We start from the raw sequence: 19,964 nt of genomic DNA, 5'->3' as shown, positions 1-19,964 counted from the left end.
TTTAAGGATATGTATGCCTTTGTTCCTTTGTGATTTCAGTAAAGATTAAAACAGCCACAACAATGATTTCCCACTCTTGTCATAATGGTTTAGGGGAAATTGCTAATGTTTCTATTGCGATTTCCCCAGAATGTAGTGCAGGAAAACGTGTAATATTTGTAGTTTAACCCCTCAGAGAGCTACATTTCCAAGCACCCTTAACAAACTACAGCTCCCAGGATTCTTTGGTGAAAGCTGCATGCTTAAAATATATGGAACATACTCACCAGCTTGAGTGAAGCAGCTCACTCTGGTCTGTGAAAGACCTGAGAAGACAGAAAAATGATGCTTGCGAATTCCTTGGTCAGATACAAAGAAGTGCATGATCACCTCCAAACAGAGCTTATTGAAAGGTGATGCAAATTGTATTACATTACTGCATTCTGATGTTTTATCCTTCTCATATTGGCTTGGTTCCCAAGCTTAATCCGTTCTGGAAGTCTGTTTCAAAACCAAAACGTTCCAAAACCAAGGCGTGCTTTCCCATCAAAAGTAATGCAAAATGGATTAATCCGTTCCAGACTTTTAAAAACAACCCCTAAAACAGCAATTTTACATGAATTTTACTATCTAACAAGACCATTGATCCATAACATGAAAGCAATAATCAATGTACTGTACTATAAAATAAATAAGGCGGTATTGTAGATGATAAAAAAATAAAATTATTCCCCCCCCCTACATGCGCTGATGATAGTCATTGTTTGGATGGGGGGCTTTTATCCATTTCTGCAGTCACACAATCAATCAGTAGCTGAACTGGGTTCCACACAGTCACAAAAACAAGTCACAGTCAAAAAACCGAAAAAGCCGCACAAACAAAAAGGCAAAAAAGTAGCAAAAGCTCCAAATATCACCTCTGTGTTGCGTGGGTGTTCAGGACTCAACAGCCGACAGACCCAACCGGAAGCCTCTGATTAGCAGCGGGGGACTCAATTTACAAATGGAACACTCTCAACAGGAAGCAGAATGTGTTCAGCTTGCAAGGCAAAGTTCACAAACTGGAACACCTACTTCCGGGTTTGCAGCATTCTATTTCCAAGTTGTTCATAAACTAAGCTGTTCCAAAACCAAAGTACCACTGTATTAACTTAGGTTCACGTCCCAGCCCTTTAAAACCAGGGCTTGCAGTTGTCATAGTCTTATGGTGCTGCTTCTAGTTGGCAACATACAGCACATCACTGTGACAACTGCACACACTAAAGAGCATGTGACAGTGACCAAGAGAGAGAGGGTGTGTGTGTGTGTTCGTGTTTATTGCCACTATACCACTACACTGTTCTTACCATGTAAGGAAACATAAATACAAGTCTATGGCAACTGTTAGGCTCAGCTTAGAGGACTTGAGCTGGCAACTAGCGGGTGCTGTGGCTGAGCTGGCGGCAATAGGAGCAGGTGTGTCGGGTGGGGCTCAGGTGCAGTTTTCCACTTAGTCGCTTGCTTGCAGGTAGTCTCTACCCACCCGACACACAAGCATGTGAATGGCAAGATGCATGGCTGTACAGTCATACCTCTTGTTACGTTCGGTTCAGGTTACGTCTTTTCAGGTTGCGTCCTGCGGCGGCCCGGAAGTACCGGAAAGGGTTACTTCCGGGTTTCGCCGCTCGCGCATGCACAGATGCGCAAATTGACGTCATGCACATGCACAGAAGCGGCAGATCGCGACCTGTGCGTGCACAGACATGGGTTGCGTTCCTTTTGGGTTGTGAACGATGCTCCGGAATGGATCCCATTCGCAACCAGAGGTACCACTGTATACCTAATTCCATTTTTCAGGTTCAAGAGATAATTACTAGTAGTGTGCTCACCCATTTACTGCAAGAAATGATCCTTGAGTATAAGAGGGTAATGAGTAATTCCAAGTATCAGTGGCAGGGCAGTAAAAAGGAGGAGAAGCTTCAGATGTATGTCCTAATTAAAGTTGGAAAAGGTGGGTTATAATGGGATATTTGCTTCCTGGTGAGCATTCACAGCTTGTCATCAAAGCAGCAAGACTTTGGGGCTGTGTGTGTGTTTTGAGAGGGGAGCTAATTTGGGAGGGTGGTTTAGAAACAGCCCTAATTCAAATAGGTGATCTGCTTTGTCTGCCCTCATTACTAACGAGTGAAATTAAAGCACCCCTCCCCCTCCTTCTTTGAATTAAATACACAAGCCATCAGCTGGGCTCTGATCTTTCCATTTAAAACCTTAATTGTCTAAAGAGCTCAACGTGAGCCCTTGAAGTTGGCCGGGTCTTTTGCAGGGCATTAGTGTTAGCTGCAGATTTACAAGCAAGCTGGATTTAATCTTTTGCTTTAATCCCTGCGATAGTCCTGTTTGGAGAAAGCGAGCCTTTTGCATGTTTTAGGAGATAGGCAATGAGAGTTTCCGAATGAGGGGCTCCAGGAGCTTGGTGGCACAAGGTTATGTGGGGAACCTGCCGAGCCTTGAAACGAATTAAATTATGAGGGAGGAAAACTCGGTGGGAAAAGAATAGGTGATGCTTTTAATTCAGCACCTGTGTGTGTATATCTTAGCGGCTCAGAAAGTAGCTGCAGGCTTCAATTGTGTTTCTCATCAAGAGCAGTTATAGCGTAAAGATGTATTAGCTGAAACGCCCAGGTTCCGTAAGTGACTGGAAAATTTAGAAGATAGACAGTACTTTCAAAGAAGCATTGAAAGTGGTTTCTGGCAGGTATGCTCACATATTTTGCCTCACTGTTGCCTCTGGTCAAAGTGGCTTCACAGGGTTTTTGCTTGTTTGTTTTAGGCAATATGAAAACCTGCTGAACCTGTTTATCAGAGGCAAAAGTGTGATTTGTCATGTGTAGGGGTCGCTCATTCCTCCCATGCTTGATTCTTTGAAAGTGTGTATCTTCTGCTCTGGTCCCCCGATAAGAGATGTGGAAATTGTGAATGGCCATCATATCCACTTCTTTCTGATTCCTTGCTTTCGGCAAGAAGGAAACAATAACAGAGTACAGGAAAGCCGTCCATCAGGTCATGCTATAATCTCTTTTTAATGCTCCAAGGTCCAATTTTCATGGCTTGAATATCGTGAGCCTTTGAAAACGAGTTGTGATATTAGTTGGGGGGGGGTGCATGGAAGTCCCAAGGTTGTTTCTGAGCATGAAGAAGAGATGTGTATATTAGATTTTTTTTTTTGTTTTTTAAATGGAGAGTTAATTAAAAAGGTAAGTAGATGAGCAGTTACTGAATGCACCATAAGTTCTGCTGTTAGTGTCTGATAATCATTTTCACGCTGGGCATTGCAGAGTAACGCTGCTTATTATGGTGTATTAATCAGCCATGGAGAGTCCGTCAGGGAGCTGAAGAGGGTGGATAGCCTGATGCATATGCAGACCATCATGGGTGAAGATGAGGCCGTGTTCGCAAACTGCTAACAGCTACATTAAAAGAAGCATAGTTAAGCCAAAGGCTCATCTCGTTCAGCCAACAAATTTCACGTGGAAAGACTGCAGGGTGGACATGAGTGCCAGGAGGCCTGCCCAGAGTTACTCATGTAGAGGCACAACGGCCACCTCCTCAGAACATGGGTGATTCTGCCATGTCTGGAAATAATTGCATACTCTGATTACTTTCAGGCACAGAAAACCAGCAAAACCACTTGCCCCATATGTAGACTGAGAGATGCATCAGGCAACCTCGTTTGTGAATTGGTGCTTTTCTCAGCGGAATAGGACATTTATGTTTGGGGAGGGGGTCATAGCTTGGTGACGGAATCCATTCTTTGAGTGCAGAAAGATTCCCAGGCTGAACCCCCAGGGTCTCCTGTTAATACGGTGGCAAGTGGTGGGAAAGTTCTCTGCTGGATTGGCTTTCTGCCAATCAGAGCAGAAAGTACTGAACGAGGTGGAACAGTGATTTTGTCTTGGCTTTATGGAGAGGGACCGCAGTTCAACGAAAGAGCGCCAGTGTTGTGTGCAGAAAATGTCAGGTTCAGTCCTCCATTTGAAAGGATCAGGTTACAGGTGATGTGCAAGACTGGCGCTTCACTGCCATCCAGAGTGGCCCTGGCTGCGTTAGATGGCCAAATAGCCTGAAACTTGGCTAACTGAACTTGGTTGGATGCAATGCAACCCTATGTCATAGAATCATAGAGTTGGAATAGACCACAAGGGCCATCGAGTCCAACCCCCTGCCAAGCAGGAAACACCATAAAAGCACTCCTGACACATGGTTGTCAAGTCTCTGCTTAAAGACCTCCAAAGAAGGAGACTCCACCACACTCCTTGGCAGCAAATTCCACTGTCGAACAGCTCTTACTGTCAAGAAGTTCTTCCTAATGTTTAGGTGGAATCTTCTTTCTTGTAGTTTGGATCCATTGCTCCGTGTCCGCTTCTCTGGAGCAGCAGAAAACAACCTTTCTCCCTCCTCTATATGACATCCTTTTATATATTTGAACATGACTATCATATCACCCCTTAACCTCCTCTTCTCCAGGCTAAACATGCCCAGCTCCCTTAGCCGTTCCTCATAAGGCATCGTTTCCAGGCCTTTGACCATTTTGGTTGCCCTCCTCTGGACACGTTCCAGTTTGTCAGTGTCCTTCTTGAACTGTGGTGCCCAGAACTGGACACAGTACTCCTGGTGAGGTCTGACCAGGTGAGGTCTGACCATGTCCTTTATCAAGGGTCTAGATTGCATCATTGTAGGCTTGTTTTGACTTTCTCTCCTTTCCCTCATCTGCTCCTTTGACTTAATTTTGCTTCTCCTTTTCTTTCAGGACCCCCGATTATCAGCTTTAATTTTTGACAAGCTTCAAGTGCCTGAATACTTACAGAAACCCAGGAGCGAAGGGGAGAGCAGGTGTGATGTCTGTGCAGCCCACCTGAACCAGCTGAAGCAAGAAGCCCTCCAGGTCATCCACAACCTCGACCAGGCCAGCTGCCAAGACGCAGCAGACCCCACACAAAGTGCCGCGGCAATGGCTGCTGTGTTGCCAAGGCTGACCTCCCAAAACGTGGTCGCTGTGTCCTCTCAGAGGGACGTGTCTCTCATGGCCGGGCAGGTGGGCAGGCAGCCTGGCAAAACTGCAAGCCTTTTCTCCGGGACGGAGAGGAAGAAGGGAATTGGATGGCCGCAAGGTGCAGGCGGGTTCCCAAACTCTAGCGTTCAAGTGACAGTGGCTCCCGGTGGCCTTAGCGGAGCGTTGAGCTCAGTGACGATCCAGGCTCAGCAGTACCTTGAAGGGATGTGGAGTATTTCCAGGATGAACAGCTTTCTCCCTCAAGCTTGCCTAGTAAGTAACCAAAGACTTGGCCTTTGATGTTCCGGAAAGGGTGTGTTTTCTTCCTGCTTGGTGGGTTTCAGAAAACTCCTCTGCAGGTTAATTCCAGAGCTCTGGCTGCCCTGTTTAGAATGGGTCTTTCCTGGAATGTTGCTGCCAGTGTGATGCTTGTGCTGCCCCAGGGAGGATGTTATCTGTAGTTTTAGAACAGGAGGAAGGAGTGGAGCAGTGGCTTTTTAAATTTAGAAACAAATGGGAAGCACCCAACACCCCTAACACCAGCAAATCAGGCTGTTAGGTCTAAGACAGTGGTGGACCAATGAGTTGGGGGTGTTTCACTGCAGGTCTTTATAGACATTATTCAGACAGCTGATTCCTCTGCGTGGTGGAGTGCCTCCTTTCCAGCATTCTATGTGACACAGGTCCTCTTAAATAGGGCTCCATTCACTTGATCCTTCCCTCTCAAAAGGTAAGCGAAAGAACGGTTGTGTGAATGTGCTGCCTTCTTAGAATGCCCTGCAATTGCAGGTTGCTTTAGATAAATGCTGTAAGGCAAGACGATGCACCTGTTCCCCCATCATGCAGAAGAGTCAGTTGACCATGTCAACTCTTTATTGCCACCAAGGAAGTATGTTTAGAATTGCACCCTAAGGCTGCAACTGTAGGCATGCTGACATAGGCATGAATCCGTGAGACTTACTTTTAAGAAGACAAAAGACAGAAGTACTGTTCTTGGGGGACAGGGGGTGGGCTGGTGTGGAGGACTCCCTGGTCCTGAATGGGGTAACTGTGCCCCTGAATGACCAGGTGTGCAGCCTGGGAGTCATTTTGGACTCACAGCTGTCCATGGAGGCACAGGTTAACTCTGTGTCCAGGGCAGCTGTCTACCAGCTCCATCTGGTACGCAGGCTGAGACCCTACCTGCCCGCAGACTGTTTCACCAGAGTGGTGCATGCTCTGGTTGTCTCTCGCTTGGACTACTGCAATGCGCTCTAGGTGGGGCTACCTTTGAAGGTGACCCAGAAACTACAACAAATCCAGAATGCGGCAGCTAGATTGGTGACTGGGGGCAGCTGCCGAGACCATATAACACTGGTCCTGAAAGACCTACATTGGCTCCCGTTTCCGAGCACAATTCAAAGTGTTGGTGCTGACCTTGAAAGTCCTAAATGGCCTCGGCCCAGTATACCTGAAGGAGCGTCTCCACCTCCATCGTTCTGCTCGGACACTGAGGCCCAGCGCTGAGGGCCTTTTGGTGGTTCCCTCACTGCGAGAAGCCAAGTTACAGGGAACCAGGCAGAGGGCCTTCTTGGTAGTGGCGCCCACCCTGTGGAACGCCTTCCCATCAGATGTCAAAGAGATAAACAACTACCTGACATTTAGAAGACATCTGAAGGGAAGTTTTTAATGTATGACATTTTAATGTATTTTCAATCTTTGTTGGAAGCCGCCCAGAGTGGCTGGGGAAGTCCAGCCAGATGGGCAGGGTACAAATAATAAATATTATTATTATTATTATTATTATTATTATTATTAAGAAAATATGGTTAGGATTGGCCTGAAATTCCGTGTTTATATAACTGGCTGTAGTATTTCTTTGTCCCTGTGTTAGTTTTGCACCAGTGACTGTGTTTGGTATTAGAAGTGTTCAAGAGACTGCTTTAAAGTGGTCTTCTCCAGCTGGTGCCGTCTAGAAGTTTTGGACTACAATTCCCATCAGTCCCAATTCCTGATGGGAACTGTAGTCCAAAACATCTTGAGAGGCACGAAGCTGAGGAAGACTGCTTTAAAAGGGGGTTGGGAGTTTAAGCTCCTTTTGTCCAATTTTACTGCTTTTGAGCTGTCAGAGTATTGAAGTAAAACTATCCCTCTGTAGCAGTTCCACTTTATGTGATCAGGCTCTGAACTTGTCATAAAGGTAGCCTGGTAATCCCCCTTGACGCCTGTGTAAATAATTACCGTCTAGAACCAGTGCATTTTCTTTGTCCACTGAAGAGTGTAATTATGAATGCTACTTTTTCGTAATAGCTTTTTATTCACCCCAAAGTTAACAAACTGGAATCCAAACTGTACATGGTTTAGAGATAATCCTCGCATGAAGTATGACAGCTGTTCGAAACTGAATGGCTTCACTAAACTCTAGGAAAATATTGAATTAAAAGTGCAGGATTTTTTTTAAATTAAAAAAAAATGTAATTACCTGAGTTGGGCTTTGGTTGGGATTCTAATAGATATAGATATTAATCTCTGAGCCTACTGGAAACGCGCAAATGGGGGGGGGGGAGAGTTCCTTTGTATATTCCCAGGTAACTGTATTTAAATGCAACGGAAAAGAGAATGGATAAAGTGACTGTCGCGAGGGCAGTAAAATCTTCATAGTAAACGGAGCATGGTTTGCAGATGGCTTTTTCATGCAATATGTGCCAAAACAAAAGTAATGGTGTGCTCTAAGGCAGGGGTGCCCAAAGTTCTTGGGCTTTTAAAAAGGATTTTACCCTAGGACATATACTGCTACGGGGGCTGGATTAAATCGACCTACGGGCCGGATTAGGCCCTCAAAACGGACTTTGGATATGCCTGCTCTAAGGGATCTTAGTGAAAACGGGCTGCATGGCTTTCTGCATGGAAACTTAGGGTGCCTGAGTATCCCTGTGCTTATCCCAAAAGGGGTTCAGGGAGTCTCCACACTGACATAATTTCACAGGAGGGATTCAAATGCATGTTGGGACTTTAAAGGTAAAGGTACCCCTGCCCGTACGGGCCAGTCTTGACAGACTCTGGGGTTGTGCGCCCATCTCACTTAAGAGGCCAGGGGCCAGCGCTGTCCGGAGACACTTCCGGGTCATGTGGCCAGCGTGACAAGCTGCATCTGGCGAGCCAGCGCAGCACACGGAAATGCCGTTTACCTTCCCGCTAGTAAGCGGTCCCTATTTATCTACTTGCACATGGGGGTGCTTTCGAACTGCTAGGTTGGCAGTCGCTGGGACCGAGCAGCGGGAGTGCACCCCGCCGCGGGGATTTGAACCGCCGACCTTTCGATCGGCAAGCCCTAGATGCTGAGGCTTTTACCCACAGCGCCACCCGCGTCCCTGTTGGGACTTTAGGTTTGCACAATTGAAGTGGATTAAAGGGGTTCTACTGCCCTAGCACAACAAACCCACTCTAAAGAAGAGCTAGCCGACTACTTGTGGTTTGAAGAGTGGAGGGGAAATGGATTCAGAAGTGTGGGATGCATGAATAACTGACAGGAAAATATTAGGTTTGCCATATGTCCGGGAAAACCTGCACATCTTCTCTTTTGGGGGGCCAACATGCCCCTTTCCTCAGCTTGGGCTGGCAGCGGCTCAGACTGTCCTAATTTTTGCTCTTCAAGAGATGGTATCCCTAAGATACATAAACACCCCCACAAGCAAATTAGGATGAATGCTCATTGCCATATTGACAGTCCTCTACCAAGGAACGTAATGGCAGGGCAGGTTTGTGAAGGGCTATTAAATGTTTTCTAAATACTTAAAATACAATTTTAAACCAATCACAATAAAGCATGTACAGTCATACCTCGTGTTGCGTTTGCTTCAGGTTGAGCGTTTTCAGGTTGCATCCCGCGGCGACCCGGAAAGGGTTACTTCCGGGTTTCGCTGCTCGCGCATGCGCAGACGCTCAAAATGATGCCACGCGCATACGCAGAAGCGGCAAATTGCGACCTGCGCACACGCAGATGCTGGTTGCATTATGCTCATGTTTCCGTGTGCTGCTCTGGTTTGCCAGAAGCGGCTTAGTCATGCTGGCCACATGACCCAGAAACTGTACGCTGGCTCCCTCGGCCAATAAAGCGAGATGAGCACCGCAACCCCAGAGTCGGCCAACGACTGGACCTAATGGTCAGGGGTCCCTTTACCTTTACCTTTAAGTTACTGGGGTAATGCCCCGCCTCCTTTTAAGCATTTATGCAGGTTTTTTTTAATGATGCACTGTTATATATAGCCTATTGAAAAAAGCTGTATGATTTGAAAGCATCTAATAAAAATAATAGTATTGGGATTGAAAACAGTTTCGTGCCTCTTGAGTATTTGAATATGATAGTCTGCTGCCTTGATCCAGTGATCTTGATCACTGCATTATGGGGTGTGTTTTTCCGCTCCCAAAAAAGCTTCTCCATGCACTCTGTTGGAGAGAGCAAACTCATATAGCTCTTTGTTCACTTAAACCCAATTCTTATCTTACTGGTGCACTGTGCTTGCTGCTTTCCTGTTGCTGTATTCTGTGCTGAGGGGCCTCAGGAATGGTTAATCATATCCAGCAGATACTTGGGTAATCAGATGGATTGAGTACCCATGCAGGCTCTGGGATCTGTAGCCTGAGGGTAGCTGTTAATGGTGATAGAGTAGAATGTGGTCCCTGTTAGTCATGTTGACGGTAAGATGAGATGAGACGATAGTCAGTGTTATGGAGAACCAGAATCCCTTACAACAAATACGGCAAACTTTGAACCAAAGAGGAAGCTGTGGCAATAAATAAGGGACTAACAACTTTTCAAGAAACACTGAGGCAAGGCAAGGTTGCTGTACTGCTCAGCTGATGTTTACCTAGTCAGCAAGTTAGCTAATAGACTTTGCTGGTAGGATTTGGGTTACAGAAAGGCCCTGCGGGGACAAAGAAGTAATGAAAATATGTACACTGCCGTATGGAAATGAAGTAATGAAAGGAGAAGACATGTCTCTACCTCCAGTATGATTCATGTTTCACAGAGCAGAGAAAGTAAATGTAATATGTCCTGATATCCCGCAGAACCTCAACTGAAATCTCTCTTGTGCGTGAATGCTGCAGTCGGATACATACATAACTGTCCAACACAGAACTGAGATAGATATTGTTCTGTATGATTTAACGGAAAAATTCAAGGATAGAGAATTTGTAAGGTAAAGGTAAAGGGACCCCTGACCATTAGGTCCAGTTGTGACCAACTCTGGGGTTGCGGCGCTCATCTCGCTTTATTGGCTGAGGGAGCCGGCATACAGCTTCCGGGTCATGTGGCCAGCATGACTAAGCCGCTTCTGGCGAACCAGAGCAGCACATGGAAATGCCATTTACCTTCCCGCCGGAGCGGTACTTATTTATCTACTTGTACGTCAATGTGCTTTCGAACTGCTAGGTTGGCAGGAGCTGGGACCGAGCAACGGGAGCTCACCCCATCACAGGGATTCGAACCGCTGACCTTCTGATCGGCAAGCCCTAGGCTCTGTGGTTTAGACCACAGCGCCACCCGCGTCCTACCCACTAGAATTTGTACTAGTTAATAATTAGAACTTGCAATAGTTCTCAAGATCATTGGGTGGAAGGAGTGCAAAGTGAAGTGTCTGAAGCAGGAGTTTGCGAAATTTTGGGGAACCTCTGTTGGCAGAACCCAGAGGTTCTATGGAACCCTGGTTTGAAAAACACAAACATTACCCCTATCCATGGACATTGGACAGGCCTGAGGTGGGCCAGGGACACTTAAAGGTGGATGGGAAGTCATAATCTGGTTCCTTCCCGCTCGGCATAGCCTCTCTTCTCCATGGAATTCTCTGGTTCGGCCCATACTGTTAGAAAAGTGCAGAATTCATTTAAATTAGGTACATTTGACCATTTGTCAGATTGGTCAGGAAGCATGTAGCAAGGACGGCCCTTTTCGAGAAAGACTTGACTTGGTTTCCTCTTTCCCAGTACAATAAGGAGGGTGAATGTCCTGAAAACTTCTTTATCCCAGGCATCCTGCCAACGAAAAACCCTCCCAAACAAACAACCCCCTCCATTTGATCTTTTCTCACCTGCAGGCCAAGTGGGTATTATTACAGTCTCTCGTAAAGGGACATGCCCAAACTAGCTGCGGCAGCCAGTTGAGCCAACAAGCACCAGTAATCATACCAAAAATGGTTGGCCTAGATTTCACCTGTTCCTATCAGGGGCAGGCTTTCACACCAGGTGTGCATGAGAGAATATTCAGAGAAGAGAGGACATAGATTGAGGCCCTTGCGTCAGGCAGTCATGGTACTAAAAATGTGCATGGCTTGCGTATGGTGGGGCTGCGAGAAAATTAAAGAGTTTCTGGGAATGTATCCACGAGGAGCCTAAAAAGATGTTTAAAACCTCTATGGAAAAGAAACCAGAGGTGTACTTATTAGGGATCCTAGTAAAGGACATCCCTCAGGATAAGAAAAGGCTATTTCTGTATGCTACAGCCGCAGCCAGACTACTTCAGGCTAAAAATTGGGAAGGGGATACTGCCCTAACAAAGGAAGATTGGATAAGTAGAATATGTGATTTTATAGAATTGGCGAAGTTAACGGCAGCCATAAGACACCAGACAAACCAGAAATTAAGATTAGAATGGCAGTGTTTTGGAAGAGTATATGAAAAAACACTGTTCCAAAGACAATATGTTGATATGCATAGACTAAGTTTGTAAAGAAAACAAGGAGTCAAAATAACTAAATTGATTATTTATAGAGTAATATTTAAAAGACGCAAAATTAACATGACACTTAAGCATAAAGAATGTCGAGTACTGGTGGAGGGAAGTCACATGGGTGTAAATTTTTGGGGCATTGGGTATTGTATGTATGGTATCTATTGTGGATGTATCCCCACCCCTTCTTCTTCCTTTCTCTTTAGTATTTGTGCTTAATTTGTATGTGAACAATAATAAATGAATGAACGAATGAATGAATGAATGAACGTGCATGGCTTGTTTCAAGGGTTCAAAGACTTTTAGGCCACTTATTTCCATTTGATGACTGCGTATTAAGGTAAAGGTAAAGGTACCCCTGCCCGTACGGGCCAGTCTTGACAGACTCTAGGGTTGTGCGCCCATCTCACTTAAGAGGCCGGGGGCCAGCGCTGTCTGAAGACACTTCCGGGTCACGTGGCCAGCGTGACAAAGCTGCACCTGGCGAGCCAGCACCAGTGCCGCACACGGAAACGCCGTTTACCTTCCCGCTGTAAAGCGGTCCCTATTTATCTACTTGCACCCGGGGGTGCTTTCGAACTGCTAGGTTGGCAGGCGCTGGGACTGAGCAACGGGAGTCCACCCCGCCGCGGGGATTCGAACCGCCGACCTGACGATCGGCAAGTCCTAGGCGCTGAGGTTTTACCCACAGCACCACCCGCGTCCCTGGCTGTATATTAGGCTAAGCTAATAAGGTGAATACAGCAGCAGTGTGTCTGTGTGTGTGTGTGTGTTTTAAAGAACATGGTAGTTAAGGCAAGACTGAGTGTGCTGCTAAATTTCACTGCTCTTTTATTCAAGTTCCAATAAATATATTTTCTGCGTATTACCAACACACAAGAGTTTCCTGGATACGGGATGCTTGGCTAGTTGTGACAACCCAACTTGTGGAAAAGGCTGCACAGATCATACTTGAGGGCTTCATAGACTTTTCCAGCATTTTTTGTAATCATTCTTTTTGAAGGAATTTATTGCAAAACTGACGAACGGTTCGGCTGTGCTAATTGGAAGAGATTTATTGCGCTGCTGCTAAATGATGTAGCATTGTTTGATGGCAAAAAGTGTATAAACTAGTGCAGTGGGATGCAATGGCATTGAGTGTGGCTTTTAGTTACCCCTTTCTCCCATTTATGTGTATTATTGATTTTATTTCACTGTTCAGGCGGTAATGGATTTATAATTAGAATACAGTCACAGTAATCAATGATGAGATTATTGGGCATATAAATAGAACTTTTGAGACTAAGGTGAGGTCATTTCCTGCTGTAACCAAGGATCAATCATTAGGGGGTTGTTGAGAATTTTTAAGTAGCACTTGCAAGATTTAAGATTGAAATGGCTTCAGAGAAATAAATCCAGACCTACTGCTTACTTGTAAAAAAAAATCCCAATGGAAAGCATTGCTTTATATTTCTAGAGCAGGAGTGGAGAACATCTTTCAGCCCGACTCTACAAATCTATGATTTTATGATTCTCTGATCATGGCAAATTAACACGACCCTAGATTTCTCTCCCCCCCGTCATTTAAAAACCACGAATACAAAATCCTGAAATTCCTTTTTGAATTTAGAGCAGTGCAGAAAGCAGTTTGGGATACCCTGCAGTTTGGGAGGTCCTGAGAGTGCAGCTCACAGACACATCTGAACGTGCTTGCAGATGTTGGGCTTGTTCCTTCTCTGGATCTTGGCCAACATATGTATCCGGTTACATCTGGTAAGATAACTTGAGCAAGTATTGAACAGCTTGAATTTTGAACTGTAATGAGGAGGTTGGTGATGTAATGAAAGTGAGCCGAAAGCAAATGGCTCTTCCTCACAACCTTGGAGGTGTTTGCATTGTCCATCCCACCCCTCCTCCTTTATCAGTAAGTAGAGTTAAATGACAAAAGCGGCGACAAAACTGGTGGCTGTGTATTTTTGTCTGCCTCGGATAAGTGATTCATTTTGATCAAAGTGGGTTTGTGGAAGCATATTGAGCAACTGGCTGAAGGAGCACTGTCTCAGCTCAACAAAAGCCGAACGTGTATTTCTAATGTGTGTCAGTAAATAGAGGTCAGGCAAGGTTTCTCCCCCCCCCGCAACACCCTCCCTTAAAAAAAAGCAATTATAGCAGGTTACATTACTCCAGCAAAAATGCTTGGGATAGAATTGGACTTGAAATGATGGTTAAATCACTTTGAATGCTTTATAGGGAGTGATTAATAAATGGAATAAATACATGTAAATAAATAAGCTTTGTTGTTGTTTATTAAACATGCATGCCACCCTTCATTCTAAGATCTCGGGGCAGTTCATTGCACAAAAATACAACCACAAAATACACAATATCATCATCATCATCAACAACAACAACAACTCCCCAACAACAACAACAACTCCCCCATGTTAATGCATGGCTATCTCATATTGGCATCCCTATCCCTGGAAAAGACCCTGATGTTGGGAAAGATGGAGGGCACAAGGAGAAGGGGACGACAGAGGATGAGATGGTTGGACAGTGTTCTTGAAGCTACCAGCATGAGTTTGACCAAACTGCGGGAGGCAGTGAAAGACAGGAGTGCCTGGCGTGCTCTGGTCCATGGGGTCACGAAGAGTCGGACACTGAACAACTAAACAACACAATCTCTGTCACTTGCTGCCTGCCCACTGGGCAGGATGCTGCCTCACCCAAAAGTAATAGATGCTCTAAAAAGAGAATTCTGAATTGGATGGTAGGCAGATGCACAGGGGAGCCGAAGCTCTTGCCTGCATCCTTCCTTATGCATCCTTGCCCGCCTCCTCATTTAGCAACTTATTGTCTCTGCTTTCCTGTCTCCCTAAAGGAGAGACAAGAAGAGAACAAGCAGATAGGAGAAAGGGAACCAGAGACTCCTGCTTTCCTGTGTTGCCTGCCCGAGATCTTCTCCAACTTTCTCTGAGGCATTTTCAGCAGAGTTCTAAAAGAGCCAGAAAGCTTAGCTTGGCTTTCACCTAGCCAGGTTGTGAGCAGCATGTGATGCGGGACATGTTTTGCTTAGAAAAGCCCCCTGATTCAGCCCCTCCAGGTAGAGCTGGGAGAGGCTTCTGTCTTGAAACCCTGGAGGAGAGCTGCTGCCAATTAGTGTTCCTTAATCTCGTGTCCCCAGTGTATTAAAAGGCGATACTATAATTAAGGAATGTGTAGATAGGAATTTAAGCATGGATGATTGTCAGAGGAGTTGAGGGAGCTCCAATAAGTTAAAATATGTGATGTTTAAAATTGTATGATTGGAGATATTATGGAAAAACTTAATAAAAATATTATGAAAAAAAAAAAAAATCTCGTGTCCCCAGATGCTGTAGGACTGGGACTCTTATCACCCCCAGCCATAGAATAAAAGAATTGTAGAGTTGGAAGGGACCACAAGAGTCATCTAGTCCAACCCCCTGCCATGCAATAATCCTTTGCCCAACATGGGGCTCGAACCCATGACCCTGAGATTAACCGTCTCATGCTCTACCGACTGAGCTAGTCATAGAATTGTAGAGTTAGAAGGTACCCAGAGTGTCATCTAGATGGCTAGCTGCTAAGAGACTGCAATCTACTCACAGAATAAAAAACTGACAGTGATCTACCCCTTTTTTGGGGGGGTGGGGTTCAGGTCAAAGTTGCTGAGCTTTTTTTAGGGAGGAAAGTTCCATTTTTTTTGGAAAGGTTGCTGAGCTTTTTTAAGGGGAAAGGTCGCTCACTAAAAGATTGCCAAGGAAACAACCAGCCTCACTGCAAAAGCTCCGTCTTCCATTCTGGGGATTGTGCAACCATGGAGTGCGGGGCGAGGGGGCAGGGACCGATTCTGTTTTACCACCACTGAGGAAAGGGAACCAGCAATCGACCGCGACCTACCAAAACCTCCCAGTAGATCGCGATCGACTTGTTGGACATACCTAATCTAGACCATGGGTAGGCAAACTATGGCCCAGGGGCCGGATGTGGCCCAATCGCCTTCTCAATCCGGCCCGCGGACGGTTCGGAAATCAGCGTGTTTTTACATGAGCAGAATGTGTGCTTTTGTTTAAAATGCATCTCTGGGTTATTTGTGGGGCATAGGAATTCGTTCATCCCCCCCCCAAAATAGTCCGGCCCCACAAGGTCTGAGGGATAGTGGACGGCCCCCTGCTGAAAAAGTTTGCTGACCCCTGATCTAGTCCACCCTCCTGCAATGCAGGAATCTCAGCTAAAGCATCCATGACAGATGACCATGCAACCTCTGCTTGTTGTTGTTGTTGTTTAGTTGTGTCTGACTCTTCGTGACCCCATGGACCAGAGCACGCCAGGCACTCCTGTCTTCCACTGCCTCCTGCAGTTTGGTCAAATTCATGCTGGTAACTTCGAGAACACTGTCCAACCATCTCATCCTCTGTCATCCCCTTCTCCTTGTGCCCTCCATCTTTCCCAACATCAGGGTCTTTTCCAGGGAGTCTTCTCTTCTCATGAGGTGGCCAAAGTATTGGAGCCTCAGCTTCAGGATCTGTCCTTCCAGTGAGCACTCAGGGCTGGTTTCCTGAAGAATGGATAGGTTTGATCTTCTTGCAGTCCATGGGTCTCTGCTTAGAAGCCTCCAAGGAAGGAAGTGCTTCCTGAAGTTTAGTTAGAATCTCCTTTCTTGTAACCTAATTGGCCGGCTTAGCTAGTGGTCAGGGATGATAGGAGTTGTAGTCCAACAGGGTTTTTCTGGAGCCCCAAGGTTGAAGAAAACTGCTGTGGATAATCCTGAGCTAAATGGGCCAACAGCCTGAATCTTCAAGAGGCACATATAGTAGTACTGCGAATGATATTTTTTAAAACACTTGCAGTGTAGAAATAATAAAAGTGCAGAACTCTGTTTGGAGGGATGGCTTCTGTGGGATTGCTCTGTGGGTTTTATTCACCCGGGGCGCATCGTATACATAAAAGTCTGAGAGGTGCATGTTTAGGCACAGACAGCAAAGACAGTTTTCTTGTTACTGGGCCACAGCTGCAGGTACTAAAACAACTACAGAAGTGAATTTTAGTCATAAAGTGCCTCTTACGCTATTTTATAATGAGCCCCGATGGAAACATTGTCAAGGAGCAGTAAAAAGTTTATGCTGGGAAATGTTTCCCCACAAAACGGCATAGGCTGTGCGCTTGGCATACTTTTTATGACGATCTTCTCGGTCTGTCAGGGAAGACTATTCCTTGGCCAAGTGCGTATGCGTGTCTCACGCTAGCAGGGAAGGAGGTTTTACAGCCTGTGGAATTACCCATAGGGAGTCTGATTTACGTCACATTTGTTCCCATTAATGGTGGTAGGTCATAAGAGCTTTAAGGTGAAATATGTTGAGGTGATGCCATTTATTCCCGTTTCATGCGCAGGCCATCGTTTCTGTGAGGATGCAAACTTGTTCAATTAGCTGCGGCTGTGGGGTGCTATATTAGCTTAAGTAAACAAAAGCTCTTCAGATTTGTATGCCAGGGCGCTAGTCGGAACTGGATTAAAGAAAATCTATGAAAATGTAAACCGTTGGGCTTCTTTCCACACTGCTTATTCCGGACTTGCAGAGTAGATTCAGTGCTATGATGACTCTTTTCAGACTCTTCGAAAGAATCCAGGGATTCCTTGGAAAGTGATCAAGGACAACCCAAGACATTTTGCTCACTGGGCAAAAGGCAAGATTCTCCCTCCCTTCTTTGCCATGTCATGTACAGAAATCAGCTGGCCTGACAGTTGAATCTTAATTCAACGCTGGAACAGGACAATGTCCACATTTTTCCATTTTACTGGGGTATTTTAAAAATAATAATTGTGCACCATCTAGACGACATTTGTTTACGGGCTGTATAAGATGCAGCCAGCCAATCAAAATAAGGTAGCAGTGGTGTGTGGTCAGCACATGGAATGGCTTCCAGTTGTTTAGATCAGCAAGCCCATTCTCATTATTGCCTGGTAGAAGGTAGCAGGCAGCCAGCTTGACCCAGCAATCCAATGTACCATAGGCTAGCTTAGGGGGTGTAGGGCAGGTTGTGTGGCACACACAACTGCCCTCCAGTAGAAGGGTGTGGGCCAGGGGCTCATGAGGCACAGCTGGGTGTAAGGGGCCTGTGGCCTATGTGAGATGGTCTCCTCACTCTGCCTAGTGGTAGGGCTAGCCATGTTTGGATTCCCAACGAGATGATCAGTCATGGCGGACTAGTTTCCTGAATGATAGCTTGCTCACATTATCATTTTTCTCCTGCAGTATTCAGCCTCAGGGGAGTGTTCTTCAACCTTAGGCCACCATACTACAATTTCCACTGTCCATGACCATTAGCTTTGCTGGTTGAGGCTGTTGGGAGTTGGAGTCCAATGAAATCTGAAGGGCATCAGGTTGGGGAAGGCTGCTTTAGAGCCCGGTCCTTTGTTGGGCTCCTTCTCTGGAAGAGTAGAGCAGCCAAGTTTCAGCAAGAAGTAGCCAGATGGGCTTGTGGAAAATGAGATGGGGTTTCCTGACATTAATTCCTGCTAGATCGCTTTCTGCCAATCACAAAGGCACCTGTCATCAGCTTCTGAACAACTAACACCCAAGTGCATCATTGTATATTGCTTTAAGCCTTACCATCATGAGTGATGCCTGAATATTACATTGATTGACATGTAGTAAGTGCCAAAGATACAAGGAAACCCCAAAGGCGGTTTCATTCCACATCTTTTCTGCTTCTTCCTGCAGTGAGACATGGGGTGGGACACGTCAGTATTGGTTTCCCTTGTTCTGGGGCCAAGTTTGCTAGTTCCCACTTCCCCACTCCTGATCCCACAAAATGCAGGATCTCCTCAGAATGGCAGTGTGTGTGGGACAAGGATTAATCTTGTTTCTCTGCGCAATAATCTCCTGATTCTGTTCACCTACACCCCTGCCTAGAAAACAACATCTTCCCATATTGGTTAAATGTGATCACACATTGAATGTGAGGTGTAGTTAGATCTCATGGCACTCTAATCGTGAGTTAAGCCATGAATCAACCCTCTAAGGTGGGCCACTCCAATTATCTTATCATGAGAGATGGGATGGCAGGCCTGGAAGAACTCGGTGTGTCTTGAGAAGATCAGGAGAACCTTACTGGATTACACTCATCGGGTCAAGCAGCCTGTTTTCCACATGGTGATCAACCATATGCCAATGTGAAGTCCGTACCCAGGACACGAGGACAAACGCTCTCCCCATTGTTGTTCCTCAGTGACTGGGATTCAGAAGCATACTGCCTCTGACGTCATCACTCGGTAGCTGTTGTTAGGCTCATCCACCATGAATTTGTCTTACGCCCTTTTATGTCACCAGAGTTGGTGGCCATCACTACATATTGTTCAATCCAATTCCATACATAGCTAAAGCCATGGTTTTCCCAGTAGTGATGTATGGAAGTGAGAGCTGGACCATCAAGGAGGCTGATCGCCGAAGAATTGATGCTTTTGAATTATGGTGCTGGAGGAGACTCTTGAGAGTCCCATGGACTGCAAGAAGATCAAACGTATACATTCTTAAGGAGATCAGCCCTGAGTGCTTACTGGAAGGACAGATCCTGAAGCTAAGGCTCCAATACTTTGGCCACCTCATGAGAAAAGACCCTGATGTTGGGAAAGATGGAGGGCACAAGGAGAAGGGGACGACAGAGGACGAGATGGTTGGACAGTGTTCCCGAAGCTACAAACATGAGTTTGACCAAACTGCGGGAGGCAGTGGAAGACAGGAGGGCCTGGCGTGCTCTAGTCCATGGGGTCACGAAGAGTCGGACACGACTAAACGACTAAACAAAACAAACAAAACAAATTCCATACTATTTTCATTTCAAATTTATATCCCGCCCCTCCTTCCCAAGCAGCCCAGGGTGGCAAACGCACAAGCAATATAACATCTAAATACAATGCAGACTGGGAAAAACCTCTATTTAAAAGAGTTGTGAGAAGAGAATGACTGCTCCATGCACTTAAGGCAGATTTTGGCTTGTGTTTCGCCAACATTAGCCCTCCATGCCACATGGGCTGTGTGAAATTCTTTCTCTTGTCTGTCCTGAACAGAGAGGAAGGAAGGGCTTCTCTTTGCCCATTTTCTCCACACCGCAAATAAATTTAGATCCATCCCCCGCTTTTTGGTTGCTTTAGACCAGGGCTGTCCAACTTCCAACAGACTGCGATCTACTCACACTATAAAAAAACTGGCAGTGATCTACCCATTGAATTGACCAGAGTAGTTGAGCTTT

The 19,964-nt window shown here is 45.8% G+C and overlaps 1 protein-coding gene across 4 annotated transcripts in view; it reads left to right on the top strand.

Annotated features, from left to right (window-relative positions):
- Positions 1-19,964, top strand: part of KIF26A (kinesin family member 26A) — a 156,859-nt gene that overhangs the window by 67,238 nt on the left and 69,657 nt on the right. For all 4 annotated transcript variants that reach the window (XM_053361939.1, XM_053362025.1, XM_053362184.1 and 1 more), the window contains exon 3: positions 4,766-5,281. In XM_053361939.1, coding sequence (XP_053217914.1) covers positions 4,766-5,281 — 516 coding nt within the window. The remainder of the gene's footprint in view (positions 1-4,765; positions 5,282-19,964) is intronic.

The sequence above is a fragment of the Podarcis raffonei genome, chromosome 1 (assembly GCF_027172205.1).
Source record: "Podarcis raffonei isolate rPodRaf1 chromosome 1, rPodRaf1.pri, whole genome shotgun sequence".
Lineage (NCBI taxonomy): Eukaryota > Metazoa > Chordata > Lepidosauria > Squamata > Lacertidae > Podarcis > Podarcis raffonei.
This window is presented reverse-complemented; position numbering and strand designations above follow the sequence as displayed.